General features: G+C 42.4%; 1 protein-coding gene and 1 non-coding gene across 2 annotated transcripts in view; both read left to right on the top strand.

The window, feature by feature from the left end:
• The first annotated feature begins 464 nt into the window (after positions 1 to 464).
• On the top strand, positions 465 to 536 carry TRNAP-AGG (transfer RNA proline (anticodon AGG)). The gene has a single exon. It is a non-coding gene; the product is annotated as a tRNA-Pro (tRNA).
• Positions 537 to 12,071: 11,535 nt separating this feature from the next.
• The window catches only part of DENND6B (DENN domain containing 6B), a 61,167-nt gene continuing 54,587 nt past the window's right edge, over positions 12,072 to 18,651 (top strand). Inside the window, exons 1-4 of the mRNA XM_089676981.1 lie at positions 12,072 to 12,268; positions 12,501 to 12,539; positions 15,357 to 15,399; positions 17,389 to 17,498. Coding sequence (XP_089533107.1) covers positions 12,155 to 12,268; positions 12,501 to 12,539; positions 15,357 to 15,399; positions 17,389 to 17,498 — 306 coding nt within the window. The 5' untranslated portion in view covers positions 12,072 to 12,154. The remainder of the gene's footprint in view (positions 12,269 to 12,500; positions 12,540 to 15,356; positions 15,400 to 17,388; positions 17,499 to 18,651) is intronic.

Here is an 18,651-nt window from a genome sequence, read left to right on the forward strand (position 1 = left end):
GGTGCGCGCGCGTTGCTGCGTGGCGGGAGATTCGCGACTAGATGTGTGAGGTAGAGAGGGCTGCTTGTCTCTGGAGGATTGTGTGCCTGGTGTTGGAGGCGCGCCCCCCCCCCCCCCCCCGTACTTAGTGTGCTCATTGACGGTTTATTGCTGATTAATCAGCATTCAGATACCGTATGAGCAGTGTTAGGCGGGATCGCACACCTATACCGTCTACTACAGGCAATGCGGCCTTCCAAGGAATGTTGTAGAGGACCTCAGGAGGTCCCAGCAGATGTTATCCTGTGAGACCTCCAACATCCGGGTCACATTACACAGAGCCAGGTGTAGGATAGAAACACCAAAAACAAGACGAACGTTGTATGCGGGGAGAGATCTGCTAATGGTCGGTTCTTAGTGCTGTGATCATATAGCATATATGGAGAGCAGCTCTCTGATTGGACCGTCTGCTGAGGTCATTGTGTGGCTCGTTGGTCTAGGGGTATGATTTTCGCTTAGGGTGCGAGAGGTCCCGGGTTCAAATCCCGGACGAGCCCTGTTTTAGTGAACAGCAGTTCCACAGAAGACATGGAAGCCTCTCCTGAGGTGGCGCTCACACCCTGTGCTTCAGTCATTGCCAGCAGTCTGCTGTGCCTTTACGTCATGACCCTTCACTGGCTATAAACCCTCAGAGCTGGTTTAGGCAGAAAATAAACAAAATATAAATATGGAAAATGAAAGTTTTATTTTAATTTTGGGCAGAGGAGGGTTATAACCCCTGTTGGATCCAGGGGTGGACTGACCATTTGGAAACGCGGCATTGCCCGGGGTCAGTAGGGGGCCCAATGAGATGCCCTTGGTACCTTTTTCATAGGCTTTTTTGAGTTTGGGCAAGGACACAGGGGCCCCATGATCCCCTATTGCCTGGGGGCCCCATGAGTTGTCAGTCCACCCCAGGTTGGATCTTTGCCACCAGTGTCCCTCCGGGGAGATTTACCTTCACTTCCTGTCCCATAGGCAAAAAGGAAGTCAGAGAAAATCCCTGCAAATTAAAGTGTAACTAAAGGCAAAACTGTTTATTTTTTTAGGCACTTGCCCTCCAGAAGATTTACCCCCCTTCCTGACCAGGCCATTATTTGTGTTAAGGCGCCGTTTTACTTTAACTGATAATTGCGCGGTCATTCAGCGCTACACCCAAATTAAATTTTTGTCTTTTTCCCACTAATTTAGCTTCCTTTCGGTGGTATTTGATCGCCTGTGCATTTTTTTTTTATAACTATAAAAAGCAACAATTTTGAGAGAAAAAAATATTTTTTTTTACTTTTTGCTATTAAACATGTTCAGTAAAAAAAATTGTCATAAATTTACACCAAAATGTATTCTGCTATATGTCGTTGCTAAAAAAAAAATCCCAATGCATGTAAATTGGTTTACGTGAAAGTTACATCATTTAATAATGGCGGTATATATCCTGAAATTTTTATTTTAATTTTTACTAGTAATGGCTGCGGTCAACGACTTATAGGGACTGCGGCAGAAATGCTGACACTGGGGGGAGCTGATTTGGTGTCACTGACATCCCCAGTGACACCATTACAGTGATCAGTGCTAACAAATATTAAAAAAAAAAAAACAAGCACTGACACTGTACTAATGGCACTAGGCAGGAATGGGTTAACATGAGGGGCAATCAAAGGGTTAACTGTGTACAGGGAGTGTTTTACTAGGTGTCAGTGTGCTTCACTGTAAGCACACTGCTCTGGATGGCTATGCAGTGTGCCCAAGCTGACAGGTAGGAGGACTGTTAGTAAACAAAACAGTCCTCCTCCCCATTGGGGATCTTCGAAAATTACCGGTCTTCAGCGAGTAATTACAGGCCGGGACCTAGTGATTGACAGCCGCGAATGGCAGGGTGGGTAGGGTGTGCGCGGCTCACATTATATATATATATATGACGTAAGTTTGCGCACCTGCAGTATTTCCGCTATAGGGCGGACGGGAAATGCTTAACAAAGGGAGGGTTATAACTCCCATCAATTTTTTTTTCTAACTATCTGTGTCCCATTTAGATTTCCCTTTACTTCCTGTCCCATAGCCAAAACTGGAAGCGAGAGGAAACCCCTCCAAAGTAAGGGAATCCTGGCTATCACTAGACCTAGTGTTCCATTGGAAGATTTCCCCTCTATTTGTGTTTTGATGATAACAGTAAACAGGACAAATAGGGTGAATCTCCCAATAAGTTTTGGTTCACACTTATGCAGGTTGCGTTTGATGCGTTTCTGCATTGCATCTTTGCAGCATTTTTAATGCTTTTTTTTTTCATTTTTATTTATTTTTCTTGTTGCTAGGCAAAAACATGCTTTTCTGCAGTGTTCCCATTGAAGTCTATAGAACCAAAAACACAATGTTTTGTGTTCAAAAAAAGTCCCTGACCCTTTCCAAAAAACGCCCTGGGTGAAAATGCAGAGATGTGAACCTGTCCCATAAGAAATCATGTTAAATGGACTGTATTGGATTTCTGGACAACGCTGCAGAAAACGCTTAGGTGTGAACCTAGAGTAGTGGGGACACAAATAGCAATAGAAATCTGACAGGTGTTCTATTCCCTCTCCACTTAATCTAAAAAAAAAAAAAGTTTTGTCTTTAGCCCTGGTTCACACCGCTGCGACTTCCGTTGTGACATGCGATTTACAAATCACACCTGCAGTCACATGTAATGTATTTTTATGGCGCTGTCTTAATAGGTGCGATTTCAAGTAGCGCAATTTGAAAAAAGCACTGATATAAACACAAGTGCGATTTTGATGCCATTTCCCTTATAGTCTGGGGGTCAGCAACCCATTGATTGCGATCTACCAGTAGATTGTAGCCAGGTGACTGCTAGATCACACCCTTGGCTTGTTGACCTGCCGTCTGCAGAATCTCAAACACAGTGGAGCCCTTACCTTAGGTTCACACCTAGGTTTTCCAGAAACGCACTACTGTCCATTTAGCATGATTTCCTATGGGACATGTTCACATTTCCATGTTTTCACCCAGTGCGTTTTTTGGAAAGGGTCAGGGACTTTTTTAAACGCAAAAAGTTAAATTTTTGGTTCTATAGACTTCAATGGACACGCTGCAGAAAAGCATGTAGTGCGTTTTTGATGCGTTTTAATGTGTCGAGCAACAAGAAAAAACAAAAAAGTAAAACTCATCAAAAATGCACTGCAGAAACGGATCAAATGCAAACTGCACAGGTATGGACTGGGAGTGAGGCCAGCCATAAAGAGAGCATGTGGCCGCATCAGCCAGTACAGCTCCTGTAGTTCCAGCTGCAGTACCCAGCGGAGTCGCATCAACTGCACTCCGCCTCTCTCCCTGCTTAGTAGGACCAGAGCTGCAATGTGTGCTGATTGACAGTGGACTTCTCTCCTGTATTATCTTGTTCAGGTCAGTGTGAAGCCCACAAACAATCCTGAACCGGTGTTATCAATAACAAAGCAAACCAACCCTGTAACCACACCCTCGTCAGCTGTAGTGGCCATGGGTGTACAAATACCGCGGCTGCAGCAGAAATTGTTCGCCCTGTGATGTTTGGCGGGTGTAGCGCCCACCAAAGGTGACCCATTCAAGCGAATAGGGCCGATCTGTAAATGCCCTGTAACCTTGTGCAGTATAGCAACCAAGGGGTTAAAGCAGGAGGTGTTGCATCTCCTCCTCACCACCTGCTTTAACTCCCTGGACCCTGCACTAGCATGCTGCAATTGAATGCGGTTGCGGATAGTGTTGCCACCTCATTCCTTTAACCGCCTCCCCGCCATATAAGGTAATGATGAGCGCAAGGCGGTTCTCTTGTTCTGGGAGGACGTCATGTGATGTCTTCCCATTCTAACCGCACAGCGCAGCGATCAGTGGTGACACAGCGGATCACCGATCAACGGAAAGAGCCAAAGATGTCGGCTCGGTCATGTGATCAGCTGTGTCCAATCACAGCTGATCACATGTAAATAGGGAAATGCCGATTACCGTCTCTCCTCTCCTCTCGAGCTGTCAGCGTGACAGCGCGTGAGGAGAGGAGAGCCAGTAATCGGCATCACTCAGAGGGGACATGTGCACTGATCATCAGGGATGATCAGTGTAGCCCCAGCAGTGCCACCTGTCAGTGCTCATCAGTGCCTACCAGTGCACATCAATGCCACATATCAGTGCCCATCTTTGCTGCCTTTCAGTGTCACCTATCAATGCCAGTCAGTGCTGCTATTAAGTACAAACAGAGATCCTCCTGTGCAAAAAGGGAAAGAAACCCTACTGGAAGCTGCCAGCACTTAACCTGCTACCCAAACAGTGTAAAAATTCATAAAATTATATAAAGTGCAGCGCTCAAATCTAAATCAAATACTACAATAATTGTGCTCACATGCAATAGTGTCACAAAATTAATCTAACACAAATCATTAAGTGAGATATCTTCATTCAAAAGTGCCACTCAGTGTTATTCATCCCTTCGTGCCCACATATTATAGCAATTATAAATAAACATAAATAAACTATCATAAGAAAAAATAATTTTCACAGTGCTCCAAGTATAATATTGTGACCACGCTTAATATATTAATCAAACAAGTCCAAAGAAATAATAAAAATGTCCATATACACTGGTAGTAAATTCATGCAATGTGTAAAACGATGTGCAAAACAAATGTGATCTTGTTCCACAACTGTGCCACTCTTCACCTCCTTAAACTGACCCCTAAGGGCCAAACAGCTTTCAGGATCACTCAGGATCCTTATCCCCTGGTAACAGGCACTTCTCCTGACGTTGCAGATCACTTTAGGGTACATCCATTACCCCAAATCGGAAGCCTCTAGGAAATAATCGCTCACCAACCCAGTGAGCAAAAAAGAATCCTCTAAGTGTGGTATTAGAGCCAAATACTTTAATAATACTATTCATATAAACATAGCCACTCACATATGTCCATACTCTTCTTTGGCCAGTATGCGAGTGTGCTGCATGTAATCAGAAGGAATTCCTGGGTATACCAAGATGGCGGCTGGCGCCGGAAGTGCGTCACCACGTACCGGAAGTTTACGTGCTAACGTGCCTACGCGTTACGTCACTATCGGCATTGCCCAGAGGAAGTCACGAGTGATAGTGACGTAACGCGTAGGCACGTTAGCACGTAAACGTCCGGTACGCGGTGACGCACTTCCGGCGCCAGCCGCCATCTTGGTATACCCAGGAATTCCTTCTGATTACATGCAGCACACCCGCATACTGGCCAAAGAAGAGTATGGACATATGTGAGTGGCTATGTTTATATGAATAGTTTTATTAAAGTATTTGGCTCTAATACCACACTTAGAGGATTCTTTTTTGCTCACTGGGTTGGTGAGCGATTATTTCCTAGAGGCTTCCGATTTGGGGTAATGGATGTACCCTAAAGTGATCTGCAACGTCAGGAGAAGTGCCTGTTACCAGGGGATAAGGATCCTGAGTGATCCTGAAAGCTGTTTGGCCCTTAGGGGTCAGTTTAAGGAGGTGAGGAGGCAATCTAGCCTTAGGAGGTGAAGAGTGGCACGGTTGTGGAACAAGATCACATTTGTTTTGCACATCGTTTTACACATTGCATGAATTTACTACCAGTGTATATGGACATTTTTATTATTTCTTTGGACTTGTTTGATTAATATATTAAGCGTGGTCACAATATTATACTTGGAGCACTGTGAAAATTATTTTTTCTTATGATAGTTTATTTATGTTTATTTATAATTGCTATAATATGTGGGCACGAAGGGATGAATAACACTGAGTGGCACTTTTGAATGCTGCTATTAAGTGCCGCCTATCAGTGCCAGTCAGTGCTGCCTATCAGTGCCTGTCAGTGCTGAATATCAGTGCCGCCTAGCAGTGCCAGTCAGTGCTGCCTATCAGTGCCATATATGAGTGCTGCCTTTCAGTGCCCATCAGTGATGCCTGTCAATGCCCATCAGTGCCACCTACCAGTGCCTCCTCATTAGTGCCACCTATCAGCGTCCATCACTGCAGCCTCATTAGCACACATCAGTGAAGGAGAAAAATCACTTATTTACAAAATTTTATAACAAAAACAAAGAAAAACAATTTTTTTTCAAAATGTTCAGTTGTTTTTGGTTTGTTTAGCAAAAAATAAAAATCCCAGAGGTGATTAAATACCACCAAAAGAAAGCTCTATCTGTCTCAAAAAAATTTGAAAAAATGTCATATGGGTACAGTGTTGCATCACCGCGCAATTATCATTCAAAGTGTGACAGCTCTGAAAGCTGAAAATTGGCCTGGGCAGGAAGGGGGTATAAGTGCCCTGTAGGCTAGTGGTTAAAACTGAACACACATTATTTACAGACATTTGTGGCTGATTAAGGTGGTAATTAAACACAGTGTCTTATCTGCATTAGATTAGCCTCATAACCAGTGTAATTAGTGTGTTTGGGTTTAATGCACGCCATAGATGGGTCGTTTATTGGCCAAAAAATCGGCCGATATTCACGCCGTTAGTGGGGCCAGCCCGTCGGCCGTTTTTATCGGTCATGCTGGAAAATCCGCGAAAAACTGACGTTTTTCGTGGATATGGGTGGCAGCATCGGCAACGGGGCCAAACGATTTTTTGTTTATCGGCTTAAAGGATAAGTTCACCTTTGGAACATGTTACATGTTCACCCGTTTTTAGGGTGGAACATGTAGCATGTTCCTATAGCCGCACCTATTAAGACAGTGCCTTAGAAATACATTAGCTGCAACTTCAGGTGCGATTTGTAAATCACATGTTGCACCTGAAGTTGCAGCGGTGTGAACCAGGGCTAAGGTAAATGGCACTGAATCGCACCTGTGTCTAAATCAGCGCTACTTTGAAGTCGTGCTTTTAAAAGGACCAAATCGCTTCACTTTGAAATCACATTTGGTGTGAACCAGGACTGATGAAGGCCATAGACGGTTTGTTTATCGGCCGAATTTTCATCCAAAAGAATAATCGGCCGATATTCGCATCATTAGTGGGGCAATGTCGTCGGCCGATTTTTGCAGTTCCTGCTCATTTCTTTTATCGGTCATGCTGGAAAATTTACGAAACACAGCCAATTGTCGTAATCATTGGTGGCAAAAGAACGACCGATTTTTTATTTTTCGGCCGATAAACGAACCATCTATGGCCTTCATCAGTCCTGTTTTTTTTTTTTTCATTTTTTTGCATGTCTACTGGCTCTATTTGAGGTTCATTATCAAGTTGCCTACTGCCCACAGTACATGTACTGCAGGCAGCAGCTGCAGGCTAAACGGCGTACCTGTACGTCACTTAGCACATGCGCACTGGCGCATCTCCTCCATGACCGCTGTGTCCACAGGACACAGCAGATTGTGGTAACCCGTATCTTGCCACTTTGATCAGCCAGGGGATCATGTGATCGCTATGCAATCACATAATCACAATGGCAATAAAGGTTTTATAAATTAATTTCATTCATAACAGTTGTGTTTCCTATAGTGAACTGTAATTGGCCCACAGCACCCTGTACCATGTGATTAGCTGTAGCCAATCACAGATCACTATTAATCACAGCTGTTATTGATGTGACTCCATTCATGATAGTGCAAAACATTGCTGTTATAGTGAACTTCACTGTAACAGAAAAATTAAAAAAAAATCCCTGATCACCCCTCAGTACCTCAGGATTGATCAGTTTTCAAATATCTATACCATCGTTTGTAGACGCTTTCATTTTAACACAAACCAATTATTATACACTTATTGGGATTTTATTTATTTTTTTTTTTTTTTTAGAAAAGACATAGCAGAATACATTTTGGCCTAAATTTATGAAGAAATTAGTTTTTTTTTTAAACTGGATTTTTTTAACACATATATTATTTCATATTAAAACCAAAATTAAATTGTTGGTCTTTGTTTATATAATAAAAAAATAAAAAATCCAGTGGTGATCAAATACCACCAAAAGAAAGCTCTATTTGTGTTAAAAAAATTACACAATGGTTAGCTCTTCCGCCTGGCAGTACTAGGGTCGATGGTTTGAATCCCAGCCATGACACCTCCTGCCTGGAGTTTGCATGTTCTCCCTGTGCCTGCGTGGGTTTCCTCCAGGTACTCTGGTTTCCTCCCACACACCAAAGACATGCTGGTAGGTTAATTGGATCCTGTCTAAATTGGCCCTAGTATGTGTATGTATGAATGTGAGTTAGGGACCGTAGATTGTACACCCCTTGAGGGGTAGGGACTGATGTGAATGTACAATATATATGTAAAGCGCTGCGTAAATTGATGGCGCTATATAAGTATCTGTAATAATAATAAATAAATATTTTGGGTACAGTGATGCATTACTACGCAATTAGCAGTCAAGGTAGCGTAGAGCCGAATAGCAAAAATTGTCCTGGATCTTGAAGGGGGTAAAACCTTTCGGCGCTTAAGTGGTTAAGCGTTCGTAGTGCACTTTTCTCAGGTTCCAGATACGCAGACAGAAATGTGTGATGCCGGTGCAAGACTGTTGGGCAAGCAAGAATGGAGACTTTAGTTCCGCTTTAAGGTGAATGAAGTACCCTCGTAGACTGTTATCACTGAAACAAGTCTCTTTAATGGAAGAATGAAACCTAAACGGACAAATGTGTATACTCTCCAGGGCCTTGAGGGAACCAACGTCAGGGGAACAAAAGCATGAATAGCCAATGGATAGTGTTCTGGAGATGCAGCCCTGCTCAGATGGGGAAAGCAACAACTAGAAAAAAGCATACAGGTGGTGCAAACACCTAGTGCATTATCCAAGGTTTATTTAACTACATGCCGCCCAGCCACTGTACATATACGGCGGCAGGGCGGCACTCGCAGGCAAAACCACGTTTTAAAACGTGTGTTCTGTAAACAAATAGGGGGCGAGCACGAGGCGCGCCGCCGCCCTATCTGTCCCGCGGATCACCGCCGCAGATGTCAGTCGCCGGGTCACAGCCGCTCCTTAGCAGCTATGTCCCGGTGATCGGCGGCAAACAGTGACAGAGAGCACAACTGCAGTAGCTGTGCTGTCTGTCACTTCCCTGTCAGCTCGAGAATGAGCTGATCGAGAAAGAACAGTTTCTCTTTCTCGATCAGCCTTGTCCCGTCCAGCACACACCCCCATCCCCTAGTAAAACACTCCCCTCACTCCTATAACCCTTCCCTTCAAAATAAAGTTAACCCCTTCCACCCCATTGCTATTAGTACAGTGTCAGTGGTTTTTTTTTTTGCACTGATCACTGTATTAGTGTTTTTGGGGATGTCAGTGACCCCAAGTCAGTACCTCCCAATGTCAGAATGTCCGCCGCAGTACCGCAGTCCCGCCATAAGTCAATGGTCGCTGCCATAAGTCCCTGATCGCCGCCATAATTCACTGATCGCCGCCATTATTAGTATAAAAAACCCCTAAAAATCCCAGTATCTTTCCCGCCATTTTGTAAACGCTATAACTTTCACGTAAACCAATTAATTTACGTGTATTGGGTTTTTTTTTTTAGCAAAGACATGTTGCAGAATGCATTTTGGCAGAAATTTATGACTAAATTTGATTTTTGCATTTTTTTTTTACTGGACATGTTTTATAGCAAAAAGTCCAAAATATGTTTTTTTTTCCTCAAAATTGTCAGCCTTTTTTTTTTATAGCGCAAAAAATAAAAACCACACAGGCGATCAAATACCACCGAAAGAAAGCTCAATTTGTGGGGGAAAAAAAGGATGTAAATTTAATTTATGTACCGTATTGCATGACCGTGCAATTGTCCGTTAAACTAGCGCAGCGCTCTATAGCAGAAAAATGGCGTAAATTGCAGTATTTATACCATAGTTTGTAGACGCTATAACTTCCACACAAAGCAATCAATATACACTTATTGGGATTTTTTTTTACCAAAAACATGTAGCAGAATACATTTTGGCCTAAATTTATAACCAACTTTGAGTTTACTATATATTTTTTATAGCTGAAAGTAAAAAATATTGTTTTTCTTCAAACTTTTTGGCCTTTTTTTGTTTATAGCGTGAAAAATAAAAAGCACACAGGTGATCAAATTACACCGAAAGAAAGCTCTATTTGTGTGAAAAAAAGGACGTAAATTTCGTTTGGGTGCAGCATTGCATGACCGCGCAATTATCAGTTGAATTAGTGCAGCGCCGAGTAGCAAAAAGAGGCCTGGTCATTAAGGGGGGTAAATCCTCTGGAGCTCAAGTGGTTAAAAATGTGTAAAAGGACGAAAAACATGCTCACAAACATAGCATGTGTTTAAAGCCTGTAAGACCATGGAGATGGCCACACGAATGTGTGATGGTGTGGTTGGCCTCTAACGTGTTTCGGGGACAAATCCCTTTCCTCAGATCCCTTTCCAGCAAAAGCTCTGAGGAAAGGGATTCATCCCCGAAACGCGTTAAAGGCCAACTGCACCATCAGTCGGACACTCTGCCATTTGTGTGGCCATCTCCATGGTCTTACAGGCTTTACACATTTGCTATGTTTGTAAGTATGTTTGTTTTGCCCCATGAGATGCCCCTGGTACCTTTCATTGGCTTTTTCATAGGCTTTTTTGGGTGTGGGCAAGGACAGGGGGGCCCCAAAATCCCCTATTGCCCGGGGGCCCCATGAGTTGTCAGTCCGCCCCTGGGAGCGGCTAACTAGCTGCTCGATTGCTATTACAAGCAGAGGCTTGTACGGCTTTACAGGGATCATCCGCCTCACCAGGAGTCCCGATCAACCTACCAGCTCTTCTGCCAGTTGATCATAGAGTTCAACAAAGACCGCTCCGGCTTTATTGGGCTCTATGATGTAGTAACCCCGAAGTGATGACCTTACATCACTTCCGGTTTACTAGGCTACAAATGGCTGCATTTTTAAAAAAGAAAAGTATTTAATCACACCGATCTTGATGTGAATAAATGCTTTTAGGAGCAGAGGAGGTATTTGGGGTCTTATTGAGATCTCTCCATAAAGAGTACCTGTCACATACCTATTGCTGTCACAAGGGATGTTTACATTCCTTTTGACAGCAATTATAGTGATAAAAAAGGTTTTTAAAGCAACAATGTAAAAATAAAAAAGCGAAATAAATTATTTTAAAAGAGGTGCATCCGTGCTTGTGCGCAAAGGTGAACGCAGTCAGTCCTGCAAGCACACAAACAGCGATTGTCCCACACATGTGAGGTATCACCGCAAACATCAGATCATGTGGTAATTCTAGCACCAGACCTGAAGTATTAACCTATAAAGACTTGTAGGGCCACTTTACAATACATGTGTTTCAGTGTGCTTTTTTTTCTGCATCCAAAACGCACAAAGTAGGTTATATGGTTGTCAGTGTCATAGTTCACATCAGTGCTTGCAGTTCCAGTTGCAGAAAAAAAAGTAGAACAGGCTGCAATTTTTCTGAACAGAACTATACTGGAACTGGGTAAAATGCACCGGAACGCACAAAAACGTACTGGAATGCACATGTCCCTATTTAAATTGAAGAAAAAGAGAGGGGAAAAAATGAACCAGAAGCATCAAAAACTCACCGGAAAGCGTCAAAAACGCTCATGCAGAAATGTATCCAGAATGCTTTCAGACTGCGTTTCTATAGTGTGAACCGCCCCTCAAAAATGTATAGTAGAATTTTAAAGTGTGACATGTTTGGTATGTATTTTCTCGGCGTAAATAGGGTTATGTTTTGTGTTTTCTTGCAATAAAATAAAAAAAATACTTTCCCCCCCCCAAAAATGCATTTGAAAAACTGTGCAAACACTACGTGACAAAAAAAAAGAAGCAAGACCCACTAATGTCCTCTCTAGGGCCTCTGCTTTTATATACATATATATATATATATATATATAGTTTGGGGGTTCTAAGAGGTTTTCTACCAAACATACTGATTGTTACATGTGAACAGAAAGTGCTAGGAAAAGCCTGATCTGTCCAAAACTACAGTCGGATTCCCACACTGTATACACTACACTCCCTGTACGGTGCAGGGACTCCACTGTCCGCCGGGAGCGCTGCTCTTCTTCATGGTAGCAGCGCCTGTGTGACAAGAGCGCCACCTAACGGCAGAAAGCGGCAGGACAGTCCGCAGACACAGGGCGGATCCAGTGTCTATGGTAACCCGGGAAGGAGGGTGCTGAGCAGTGAGTGGGCCGGGAAGGAGAGAGAGATGGAACACCCGGAGAGTCCGAGAGGCGGCCGACTGCCATGGGAGTGTTTCTCAGCCTGGCTGGACGGGGTGTGCGTGGTCACCTTCGACCTGGAGCTAGGTCAGGCGATGGAGGTGAGGACACAGTATGTGGAAGAGAGGAGAGCCGGTCATTGTATGGGAGAGGCAGGCTGAGGACAGGTACTGGGCCGGAGGAGATGTGAGAGAGGAGCTCACATAGAGGGGACAGTGTGATGACAGATCAGAGGGGGAGGGGCAGCACCCCAATGTCCTTACCTGGGGGGGGGGAATCTGGGCATCAGCAGACTGTCTCCTCAACAATAACAATGTCCTCTCTTCTTTACAGCTGGTGTACCCACATAACACCCGGATCACTGAGAAAGAGGTAACCTGTGCCCCCCCCATAACACCCACAAATATTAATGTCTTCCTATCCAGTAGGTACAGCATTGTCAGCACATCACATCAGCATGGTAGGATCGCTCTCTACCTTCTAGCACTTTTTCATTCTTTACTTAACCACTTCCAGTCCGGGTCAGTTCTGACATTCTCTTCCTATATCTAAAATCATCATTTGTTTTGCTAGAAAACTGTTTAGAACCCCCAAACATATATATATATATATATATATATATATATATATATATATATATATAAAAATTTTAAGCAGTAATAAAATGGTGGGTGGTGGGTTTTGCAATTTTGTTGACCTTACACAGTATTTGCACAGGTAGAATATAAAAGATGATGTTGTGCCGAGTAAATAGATACCTAATATGTTGCACTTTAAAATTCCACCCGTGAAACAGCTACGGTAGCTTAAAATCTCCATGGGCGACGCTTTAAAAGCCTTTACAGGTTACCAGTTTAGAGTAACACCGGAGGTCTGGTGCTAGAATGATTGCTCTTACTCTGACATTTGTGGGGATACCTCACATAGGGGTGCAATAGCAGTTTACATATGCATTGAGGACCGACACATGCATGCACCATTATGCTTGAGCACAGTGGATTGGGGGGCACTTTTAAAAAACATTTTTTTTCTTTTACTATTTATTTTTTTTACTATTTTGTTATTTTTACACTGCCTCTTTAATTTTTATCACTTTTATTGCTATCATAAGAATGTAAATATCACTTTTTATAACAATAAGCATTAACAGGTCCTCTTTATTGAGACATCTGGGGTCTGTTAGACCCCAGATGTCTCCTCTGCCCTTGAAAGCTTCAGTTCAAACCTGGATCAAATCGATCTGAAGCTTTTCCAAGCCAGTAAACTGGAGACCGGAAGTGAGGAAATCCTCAATACTTCCAGTTTTTAAAGTCACACAGTGGGAGGAACATCATCAGTTCCTCTCACTGCGTGCTCAGAGCCAGATGCTGCTGGTCGCATCCTTACTAAGTCCCCTGATTGCAAGGGAAAGCCTGGTAAAGGTGATGGAGGGAGGGCAGGAAGCAATACGGTGGCTCCTTAGCCATTTGGATTACTTTTACTCGCCCTAAAGAATGGTGTCTCGATCATTGCTGCAGCAAAAAAATCTTACCTAGTCACTTGTAGTCCACTTTAAAATGTACACTGAGCTGCACATGTAAAGGTCACTTTACATTCTGGGGCAGTACTTGTGCTAGGAAGTCTGAACTCCTGCATATGTGAAGGAGTTACAAAATACCTCGTCAGCCAACCAAGCTGGCCGAAGACCCAGCAACCAGAAGGTGTCATCGGGAACTTGTGGTTGCTGGTCTGTTGGAGAGAGGGCTGTCTCTCCATAGTAAGGAAAGAACACAGCGTGCGGGAACCATAGTGCAATGGTTTCATTACAGCACGACAAATGCTAAATTCAGTGGACGTGTGAATATGTGTTTTAAGCTTAATCCGGTGAACAGGCAATGCAAAACAGTACAATCAACCATACAATCTTTGTACAATTAACTCTACATTTACCAAAGAAAATGTAATATGAGGATCGACCTAATCTATCCAATTAACTACTGCCAGTCTGACCCATTTCTGCCACTTTTTGTTCACATATAACGATCAGGCTTTTTTGCTAGAAAATTACTTAGAACCCCCAAGCATTATATATTTTTTTAAAGCAGAGGCCCTAGAGAATAAATTGGTTGGTTTTTTAATTTTTATGTCACACGGTATTTGCTCAGCGGTTTTTCAAATGCAGTTTTATGGGAAAAAAAATAAACTTTTTTGAATCTTATTGCTAAAAACAGAATATACCCTATTTTTTTGTAAAATATAAAAGATGATGTTACACAGAGTAAATAGATACCAAACATGTCACGCTTTAAAATTGCACATGCCCGTACAATGGTGACAAACGATGTAAATTTTACTATCCATAGGTGACGCTTTCAAAGCCTGTACAGGTTACACTTTAGATTTACAGAGGTCTGGAGCTAAAATTACTGCCCATGATCTGACGTTCATGATGATACCTCATGTGTGGGTCAATTGCTGTTTGCGTGTGTGTGCGGGATCGATGTGCGCATTCACCTTTGAACGGGAGGATGGGGACGCTTACATTTTTTTTTGTTTTCTTCAGTTATTAATTTATTTTTTTATTTTTATACTGTTTCTTTAATCTTTTTTTTTTCTTATGTTAATGCTGTCACAAGGAATGTAAATATTCTTGTGACAGCAATAGGCATGTGACAGGTACTCTTTAAGGGAGAGGTCTGGTGCCTATAAGACCCCAAATCCCTCCTGCACTTAAAAATGGCGCTGTTTACTTCTGAGTAAATCAGAAGTGATGTCAGGTCATCATTTCCGGTTTTCTGTAATGGAGAGCTGATCAAAGCCAATCCTGGCTTTGTTCGGCCAGCCGGCGGATGCGCTGACTGGTCTCTCAGGTCTCCAGGGATGGGAGAGCCCAAGGGTCTGCAGCAGCAGGCATCACTCCAGTATAATTACCGAAAGACCAGCAACGTACTTGTGTGTCGCTGCACGGGAAATGGCTAAGCAGGCCCTTGCAATGCATACTTATTGGTAGATCTAAAAGTGATTGTACAATCCGATTGTAAGGTGTTTGGTGAGATTAGTATTTTTGTTACCGGAAATAACATAGTAAACATGCAGTATTTCTTTCTTTATAGTGAGTAGTTAAAGCTGTATTGTCCAGGTATCTCTCCATGCTTCATAATTAGAAGCTCACATTTCCTCTTTCTTTCTACTTTGTTTCCTTTCTTGCAGAAAACTAGTATTTGCTACCTGTCCTTTCCAGACTCCTATTCAGGTAGGCAGATAATATGTAAAGGAACATTTAGCACTGCAGAGGTTTTTAATACCCTGGAATACTGTATGATGAATATGAAACACAAAACAAGATTTATTTACCACGGGTACTGCTAACAGGTTTTTTTGTTTTGCACCACATATACAGGGTAAACTTTTTGCACAGGTGACATGAATATGAGCTATACAGTGTAAACCTTTTTGCACAGGTGACATGAAAGTGAGCTATTGGTTCAAAGTAAAACAAATATAGCCAGAAGGCGTTTAGATAATAAGCTCTTATGAGCAGGGCCATCATAACTCTCTTGAAGTTTCACTTTAAAAATCTGTACAGCTTTATTCACATCACTTACCTGTAATGAAGTATGTCCCATGTTGTGCTGGCAGCTGGATCCTGGGGAAGTCTTTACTGCAAGGTTGCCTGTCCTCTTCCTGTGTGCCAGTTCACACATATGCGCATTGTCTGCGGTTTCAACCACATCCAGTCTGCATGACATATGAAATACTATTGCCTCCTATGGTGCCTGTTCACATATGTCCGATAAACTGGCAGTACGGATTCTGTGCGGATTGAAGAAGAGTCCTGTCCGACTTCTGAGAAGTGTGGTCTGGTTCAGGTGCAGATTACGGGCTGTCTTCTATGGGAACTGTTTCTAAACCGCACATGTGTGAACAGGGTAAAATACTGACCTGAACTTGTCCTGACCCTGATGTAAACCTGAACTGAACCACTGAACAACTACTGTATCAATTATCTGTGAAACCTAAGCTTCAATCTGCACCGCACGTGTGAATCAGCACTGTCTCTGAACTTGCAGTGCTGCAATGGAAAAAGAAACATTCCAGCTTGGACCAATGTTCCTATGTATATACCATACCTGGCTAATGCCTATGGAAGCTGGAAATCAAAGAACTGGACACTGTTACTTCAGTGATCTCTACTGCTTTCAGGTCCCATGTTGAGTGGTTGTTCTGCATTGTGAACAGATGCTCATTCAGAGAATATGTTCTGTGATTGGATGAGGTGGAGAGGCAGGGCAGGGACATCAGGCTCTCCACCTCATCCAATAAGAGAATGCTTTACATTTATTCAGAAAATGCAAAACATTCTCTGAATGGCACCTGTGATGAGTCAGCAACCTTCTAATGTGTATGTGTATATGTATATATATATATATATATATATATATATATATATATACATTTTTTTTTATTCAAATTATTGTGAAAGTGATACATCTATAGCAAATTATGTTACAAATGTATGAAAAACTTTTTTCTTTGCTTGGTTTGTAGTTATATCTGTAAATGGGGTCAGCCAAATACACTTATCACATATACTGTATGTAGGCTCAGGTTCCTGATTAGCTGTACAGTGGATTTGGCGGAGCGACTCTTAAGCCTAGTACATACGGGCCTAATGTCGAGTGGCATCAGCCAGATTAACAGAGACCCACCGACATTCAGCCCATGTGCATGGCAGCAGGTCTGACATTCGACCAGCTTCTGTTGAACGGGCATGACCGAAAAAGGTTTGCTGATCGGCTCCCGATCAGCGTTCTCAGCAGATGGATCAGCGCTGACTAGAGTGTTCTGGCTGGGGGCCATTCCCCCTATTAGAAAACAATAGCACAGCAGGGGAGATCGATGTACTAACATCAGATAGTTAGTACAGTGGCTCCTCCTGAGCTGCTGGTCTTTTTTTTCGTTCAGCTTGCTGGGTTGAACGAAAAAAAAAAACTAATAGTGTGTACTAGGCTTTAGACATGAGATGGTCTGTTTATTTTTAACTGGATCAGGTCATTTTGCATGTATTAAATTTGTTAAGTTTTTAAGAGTTGTCCTATGTTTATCTGCATGCAGTATTGTGTGAATAATCTCACTTAAATCCAGGCCAGGTCCAGACCTGGAATTGAGAAGAAGCCTGATATGTTAATTAGTCAACCAGATTTGTATTTGAAGCATCTAATATTGCATCTTTGTTTTGAAGGGTGTCTGGGTGACACACAGTTCACGTTTCGAATGCGTCGCTCTGCAGGCCAGAGAAGCCTATTTCAAGGCGATGAAAAGTACAATAGAGGAGCTCCTGTTACATTACAGGTGAGTTCAAACGCAGGCTGTGTTCAGTATATTATCGAAACTTTTTACAGTAGAAATAAAGGCAAAAACTTGTTCTTTTCAATTTGGATAGAGTAAGGGACCTTCTTTGCATAATTTTCCTCCTTTTCCATAATTGTATATTGAAATATTTTTTTATTTTACTTTAAATACTGTTTTTGCATAACCTGGCCCACACTTCCAGGTTTCTCGCCTACTTGAGAATAGTGTCCCCAACCTGCTTGTTGCCTCCTGGGACAGCATCCCAGGAGATTTTGCGTGCAGTGTCCTGCACATTCACTGCAGCGCATCTTTGGGAGGACAACACTATCCTCCTGATTGTTAAACCCAGGTCCCTGACAGTACACACACTGGTGCCTCATCAGGTGCTGGCTTTAAAACCAGGGAGAGTTGGCTCTGAGATAACTTCAAGAAGCTGATGGCGGCATGGAACCTGGAGTACAGTAGTAAAATTTCGGGTTGCTGCAGAACATTGCTGGATTCAGTGGGCATGAGTGTGTTTATAAAGGACAACCCAGCAAAAAAGTATGGTGGGATAAAAGATTATACGTACCATTATTAATTGTATGCATTTATAAAACCTTCACAGGCCCTGCACCCAATATACAATAAGTATCGTATTCAGAGTTCAAATAAATCTCAAGACATATGAATGGCACAAAAATGGTTTCTCATTCCTATTTAAATATCTGTTCAGTCAAAATATACGGGATATTTATCCACTTTGATTTTTGTAATCCTGATTAATATTAATCTGCATACATAATAAATAGACATATTTAAAAGCAGTTATGTGATATAGGCTTCGATAACCAAGATATCATGGCGCTTGTGCACAATAATACATAATTTGTATTTAATGGACTGTTGAACTTAATATGAATCTTAAAGAAGCTCTATTGTCACAGCATACACTTTAATTTTTGAAAGTGATATTAATCTGTTAAAAAAAAAAGTGAATTGGTCTCCCTGCAGCTTTATGCCATAATGTGGATACCTTCATGCTCCTCTGCTGTCTACTTTCAGTTTCCTAGAATGACATATCCCATGGTACCCTGCTGCCTGCAAGCAGAAGTTTCTATACTAACTCAGCCTCCTGAAACTCCTGCTCTCAGCACCTCTGTAGTTCAGAAGG

The sequence above is a fragment of the Staurois parvus genome, unplaced genomic scaffold, assembly GCF_062004578.1.
Source record: "Staurois parvus isolate SC_StPar_1 unplaced genomic scaffold, SC_StPar_1.0 ptg000175l, whole genome shotgun sequence".
NCBI lineage: Eukaryota > Metazoa > Chordata > Amphibia > Anura > Ranidae > Staurois > Staurois parvus.